General features: G+C 40.0%; 1 protein-coding gene and 1 non-coding gene across 2 annotated transcripts; both read right to left on the reverse strand.

Annotated features, from left to right (window-relative positions):
• Window positions 1–1,344: 1,344 nt before the first annotated feature.
• LOC141601067 (uncharacterized) lies at window positions 1,345–4,280 on the reverse strand. The gene is made up of 3 exons (XM_074421328.1): window positions 4,035–4,280; window positions 3,144–3,485; window positions 1,345–2,199 (listed from the first exon to the last, which is right to left on the reverse strand). Exons 1-3 carry the CDS (start codon window positions 4,278–4,280, stop codon window positions 1,345–1,347), a joined length of 1,443 nt encoding a protein of 480 aa, XP_074277429.1.
• A 2,462-nt stretch (window positions 4,281–6,742) lies between these two features.
• Window positions 6,743–6,849, reverse strand: LOC141604427 (small nucleolar RNA R71). Its single transcript, XR_012526127.1, has one exon. It is a non-coding gene; the product is annotated as a small nucleolar RNA R71 (small nucleolar RNA).
• Between the last annotated feature and the right edge of the window lie 282 nt (window positions 6,850–7,131).

Raw genomic sequence — 7,131 nt, forward strand, 5'->3', positions numbered from 1 at the left:
GCCCGGAACTTGATTCCCGGGGTTTTGTCCCTCCCCAACTTTACTTTCTCCAAGGTAGAGAGAAATTCAAAGGTAACACCTCTTCGGGTGTGTGCGGCTTGCCCAATAATTGATTCTAGCCCGACCTTCTCTAGGAGCATTCGGGTTATGGGAAGCATTCCCAACCCGATAAGGACATTTTCATCAAGAAATTTGGTTTGTGCTACGGTCGACAAAGATGCAAACTTTTTCCAATTTTGGAGGGCTTTGTCACGGAGGCCCTCCTTTCCCGAGTACTCATTATCGTCAAAAGCCGAGGCTCCCTTGGGTCCTTGTGACGAGGAAGCCTCGGAAGACTTACCTTTTCCCATGGTACAACAATTTTTTCAGAAAAGAACAAGTTTGAAAAGAATTTTTGGTTGAGGCAAATGAAAAAACATCTAGTATGCACTAAAAGAATGATGTGCTAACTAGTTGTTTATTGAATGTAAAGCACCTAACAAGTTAGAAATTGTTGAAGGGCTAGAAACAACAACAATTTAACCACAAATTTTCGACTTTCACTAAGAAAATCTCGAAAATTTGGTACTTGGAAAGACAAGAATAAGAATAAGGTTTATACCTCCCTTTTGATTCTTATAAATGTTGTTGGATGATGAATATTGCACAAGAATTCTCCAATTAGTCCCGTTAATCCAATTGCAAACCCAAAATCTTCAAATATTGAATCAACAAAACCCTAAGTCGAATTTTCGTGACTGGTAAGGGTGTAAATGCATCAATTTTTCGATCCAAATTGATGTTGGGTGATGAAGATTGATGAATTTTGGAAGTTAAATGCTTGAAATTGATGATTTGTGAAGGATTTGAAGGTTGATTTTGAGTGGGTTAGCGTTAGGATGAAGGAAGAGAATGAAGATTATGAGAACTGGGGAAGAACAAAAGGTAATATGAAGGAGAGCACGAGTTGAATTTCTGGTTTTCTGATTTATCGCACGGTGCGAAAGATGAGGTTGGGAAACTCGCACCGTGCGAGGTTACTGCTGGACTCGCTTGCTTTGTGCTCCAATTCTTCAATTTAGCCAATTCTTTTACACATATTTCTTCCTTCCTTTCTTCACACATGCCCTTGAGTTGGTATCCTATACACTAACACACACATTAAAACATCCTAACATGCTAAAACATTAATGAAAATGCAAGTGAATTAATTTATAATGCAATAATTAAATGAATCAATTAATTTAAACATGCAAAAATGCAATGAAAACAATGAAATGCGGAAATTAAATATGCAAGGGAAGAAATATTTACAAACTTTTGCCGTTTATTTAACGTCGATGGCGCGACAAAGTTGTATCTTCATTAAATTTCATAAATTGGATCAACAAGGTGGAGTATTCCCACTTCACCCATTTCAATTCCCTCATGATAGTGCTTAAGCCTTTGACCGTTCACTTTCAAAACTTTCCCGGACTTTAAGCATTTGATCTCGATTGCTCCATATGAAAAACTACGAACCACCTCATATGGTCCTATCCATCTAGACCTCAATCTCCCCGAGAAAAGTCTAAGCCGATTTTGAAAGAGTAAGACTTTCTCTCCCACTTGGAACACTCTTCTTGAAATCATGTTATCATGCCATGCTCTTGTTATTGCCTTGTAAATGGAAGCATTCTCATAAGCATCATTTCGAATTTCTTCCAATTCTTGGAGTTGAAGTTTCTTATGAAGCCCCGCTTCACTCATTTGCAAATTGAATGGTTTGACCGCCCAATAAGCCCTATGTTCAAGCTCCACGGGTAAATGATACGGTTTTCCAAAAAGTAAGCGGTAAGGTGACATCCCGATTGGTGTTTTATAGGCCGTGCGATATGCCCACAAAGCATCATCCAACCTCAAACTCCAATCCTTGCGGTCGGGATTCACCGTCTTCTCAAGGATATCCTTGATCTCCCTATTAGAAACCTCGGATTGACCGTTGGTTTGAGGGTGATAGGTGGTAGATACCTTATGAATTAACCCATACTTTTTGAGTAGAGCTCCAATGGCTTTGTTGCAAAAGTGAGTTCCACGGTCTCTTATCAAGGCCTTAGGAAAAGCAAATCGAGAAAAGATGTTGGTTTTGATGAATTCTCCAACTAATTTTGCATCATCGGTCTTCGTGGCCTTAGCCTCCACCCACTTGGAGACGTATTCCACCTCCAAAAGTATATAAATCTAACCACAAGATGCGGGAAATGGTCCCATGAAGTCAATGCCCCATACATCGAATATTTCACAATAGATCATTGGAGTTTGTGGCATTTCTCCTCTTCTTGAAATGTTACCAACTCTTTGGCATCTATCACATGTCTTCACCATAGCATGAGCATCCCAGAATAGTGTGGGCCAAAAGAAACCGCTTTCTAAAACTTTCCTAGCCGTTTTCTTGGCTCCAAAATGCCCACCACAAGCATATTCGTGGCAAAATTTTAGAATTGGAATGACTTCGGTATGCGGGACATATCTCCTAATGACTTGGTCGGCATAAAACTTCCAAAGGTATGGGTCATCCCACACATAATATTTAGCATCACTCTTGATCTTATCCCGTTGGGAACGAGAAAGACCCTTTGGAAACTCTTGTAAAACCAAGAAGTTGACTATATGGGCATACCATGGCTCAATGGAAGACAAGGCTAGAAGTGTGTCATCCGGAAAGGTGGCTTGTATTGGTGATTCCAAAACTTCTTGAGGTTTTTCTTGCACAATTCTACTTAGGTGATCCGCCACCGTGTTGGTTGTGACTTTCTTGTCTTTGAGCGCAACATCAAACTCACTCAAAAGCAATACCCATCACATTAAACGAGGTTTGGATTCCTTCTTTTTCATCAAATGCCTTAAGGTGGCATGATCCGTAAAGATGATGACCTTGGCTCCAAGAATATAAGGTCGAAATTTCTCCAAGGCAAACACTACCGCAAGAAATTCTTTCTTGGTGGTGGTATAGTTTCTTTGAGCCTCATTCATCATTGTTGACGCATATTGAATAACATGGGGTGCTCTTCCTACCCTTTGGCCAAGTACCGCGCTAAGGGCATAATTACTCGTGTCCGAAATTATCTAAAATGGTTCACTCCAATTGGGAGGTTGAATTATAGGTGCCGAAATAAGCTTCTCGCCTTGAGCATATCAAACACTTCCTTGCATTCTTCACTCATGATGAATTCACAATCCTTTTGAAGTAGCTTGCATAAAGGAGCGGCAATCTTGGAGAAATCCTTGATGAAGCACCGGTAGAACCCGGCGTGACCTAAGAAAGATCTCACTTCACGCACATTAGTAGGAAAAGGCAAGGTGCGAATGCTATCGACCTTGGCCTTATCAAACTCAATCCCCTTAGAGGAGACCACATGTCCCAACACTATTCCTTCATCAACCATGAAATGACATTTCTCATGGTTGATAACGAGGTTGGTATCAATACATCTTTGCAAGACCCAAGAAAGATGACTCAAATAATCCTAAAAAGATTGACCATGAACGGTAAAATCGTCCATAAACACTTCAATAAAATCCTCCACATGATCCGAAAAGATGCTCATCATGCACCTTTGGAACGTTCCTGGTGTGTTACAAAGACCTAAAGGCATCTTTCTATAGGCAAACGTTCCAAAAGGACATGTGAAAGTGGTTTTTGTTTGGTCCTCAAGTGCAATTGGAATTTGAAAGTAACCCAAGTAGCCATCCAAAAAGCAATAAAAAGCTTTTCCCACTAACCTCTCCAACATTTGATCCATGAAGGGAAGCAGGAAGTGATCTTTTCGTGTCACGGCATTGAGCCTACGGTAGTCGATACATACTCGCCACCCGTTTTGAACTCGAGTGGGAATCAAAACACCTTCATGATTCTCGACTACCGTTAGCCCGGATTTCTTTGGGACAACTTGGGTTGGACTAACCCATTGACTATCGGAGATGGGATAGATCATACCTACGTGAATGAGCTTGAGTACCTCCTTCTTCACAACATCCATCATTGGAGGGTTCAAACGCCTTTGTGGTTAGCGAACGGATTTGGCTTCATCCTCTAAAGGAATTCGGTGCATGCATAAAGTGGGACTAATGCCTTTGATATCGGCCATTGTCCACCCAATTGCTTCCTTATGTTGCTTAAGAACTGGAATGAGAGCCTCTTCTTGCTCCCTTGAAAGCTTGCTTGAAATAATTACCGGTAAAGTTTCTTCATCTCCTAGAAAAGCATACTTCAAGTGGCTTGGTAGGGGCTTCATTTCAACAATAGAAGCTGATGTGACCATAATTAGCGCATATTTAGCCCCCAAATTAGCCTTGTTCCCATGCTTTTTAGTGCATATTTGGGTCATTTATTATCTTTAGTTCTTTGTTTTGCATATTCTTTGAGATTTTGATCCCTTGGTAGGAAAGGAGTGCAAATCTTGCATTTTCATGGCAAAACGAGACTAAATTGATCGAATCCAATGACCAAGCATCAAGGAGAGACAAGATTAGAAGGCCTTTGTACATTTTATAGTAGATGAGCAATGTTGAGAAAGGATCCTTGGGTCCCCAAGGAAATCCCCAAGGAATTTATGAAGAAAAGGGAAGAAAAGAAGAAGAAATGTTGATGAGGAACAATCCGTGCGGATTGTCTACAATCCGGCCGTACTCCACATGCACAATCCGTGCGGTTTCTTCCCAAGACGCTCGGGTTTGCCACCACCACAATCCGCCCGGATTCCCCTGAAGCCGCCCGTGTTCCACCGCTACAATCCGCCCGTCCCGACTCCAAAACGCACGGATTCTTGTACAACACAATTTCGTCTTCTCCAAGCTACAAAGAAAGAAGCCCTTCGTTCGAAAAATACCGGCTCCTCCCTGCTCAATCTAAAAAGTGTAATTACTAGTTTAGCCCTTAGTTAACCCTAATGCATCCCCCTAATTTCCACTATAAATACCCCATTAGTCTAATTAGAAGAGCATGTTCTTCTTATCAATAATTAGAGTAGTTAATATCAATCAAATCTCTCTTTAGTTTTGTAATCAACAATTAATCAAGTTTTAATACAAGTTTTATTTCCTTAATCTCTCTTTTGTTCATCCTTTATTTTGGGTAATTGAAGATTATTTGGGTTATTATTGGGAGATTGACAACCTCTCAATCAAGCATCAAGTACTTCTTTTATCTTTGCTTTATTATTGGAATCATTCGTAGGTATAATCCTCTTAATCCCTTTTTAATTATTGTTAATTACTTTCATTTATTCATCATGTTTCATTTTGTTGGTATGATTGACAACCTTGCTAGCATGATCAACATGATAATGAGTGAGTAGTCTCTTAACTAGGGTTAATGGGTGATTAGGGGAAATCAACATGGGGAATGATTCATGCTTAAATTAATATGCTTTCATGATTTATTTGCTTGCTTGTTTTGATCTCAACTCATGCACATGTTATGTTTGATGAAATGCGAGCCTATGAATCCTTGCATTTTTTACCCATCACCTATCTTTTCAATGAGACTTGTAAGACATAAACCAACTCGAGTCTCATTAGACCATGCATGTTGTTGAGTAGGGAAGATTAAGTCGACTTGTAGGTGTTGTACAATCTAATCGATTCGGCTCCGGGACCCAAACTTTCCTAGGATTGTAAGATATAACCCAACTCAATCCATCACAACAATAATTGCTTGCTTATAATTTGAGAACATGTTTGTATGATCAATTCCCATGATTCCCCTATGACCCCATGACACCCTAGTGCTTTTTATCAATTGTTTACAACACTTTTAATTCATCTTGCTTGTTTATTTCCATTGCTATTTTAGTTTAGTGACCTTCTACATCAACCCAAATTGTGACACCCCTAAGACACCACTAGTTTCAATAGAAATCTCATCTCAATTCCCGTCCCTTGGGATCCGACCTTTACTTGCCTCTTTACTAATTGTAGAGTTGTTTGTGAAGCTATAAATTGTGTTTTGATTCGGATGTGACCCAACGACCACACCTTTAATTGTGAACACGAAACTGACCGATCAAAAAATGGCGCCGTTGCCGGGGACGGTGTTTACTTGATTTAGATTTTCTTACATTGTTATTAGTTGTGTCTTTCTTTGCCTTGGGGAAGTAAAACTCCTCAAGGTTTGTTCTAATTGTTTTCAAGTTGTTTGATATTTTGCATGTCTATAAGGTCACAAGGTGATTTGTTACTTTTTGATCGTGAAATTGAAAGAACTTTGACAACCAATAGGAGACTTGCTAGGAGGAATTTGAGAGGTATTAGTGAGGTTGTAGATATTCAACCAACTATTGAGTTCATCAACCCTTTTGTAAGAGAAGGTGAGGAGAACCCATTACAAAATACCCCACAAAATCAACCTACAATGCCTAAGTTTTCATCACATTCCGTACCCACCGAGGAGAACCTACCCAATGGTACTCCCACACCACAACATCTAACCGGAAATTTTATTGCCAAATCCGCCTTTATCCAATTAGTCGAAAGGAGCCAATTTGGGGGGATGCCTAGTGAAGACCCTCATTCTCATATGGAAACCTTTTGTGACTATTGTGATGCGATTTCTCAAACCGGTGTAACTCAAGACCAAATTCGATGGGTCTTATTTCCTTTTTCTCTAATTGGCACCGCGAAACAATGGTTGAAGGGCCTTGATAAGGCCACTCTCGGAATTGATTCTTGGAAGAAGTTGGCTCTAGCTTTCTACAAAAAATTCTACCCACCGGAAAAGACTAACATGCTAAGAGCTCAAATTACGGGTTTTAAGCAAAGGGATGAAGAATCTTTGTATGAAGCTTGGGAGCGGTTCAAGGGAATTTGTCGCTCATGTCCTCACCATGGACTTAGCGAATGGTTCTTGGTACAACAATTTTGGAACGGTTTATATGATGATTCAAGGAACATTCTCAATATGGGATCAAATGGAATGTTCACCGAAGTGGATGACAATCAAACATGGAACAAAATTGAGGAAATGGCGGTCCATAACTCACAATATAGTAGACCTCGCAAGGCTACTAGAGGAGAAAAGCATGAAATGGACTCCGTTACTCAATTGGGTGCTCAACTTAGTGCTCACATTGACACAATCAATTTGAAGTTTGAAAAAGCTATGGCTAGACTTGA

The sequence above is a fragment of the Silene latifolia genome, chromosome 9, assembly GCF_048544455.1.
Source record: "Silene latifolia isolate original U9 population chromosome 9, ASM4854445v1, whole genome shotgun sequence".
Classification (NCBI taxonomy): Eukaryota; Viridiplantae; Streptophyta; class Magnoliopsida; order Caryophyllales; family Caryophyllaceae; genus Silene; species Silene latifolia.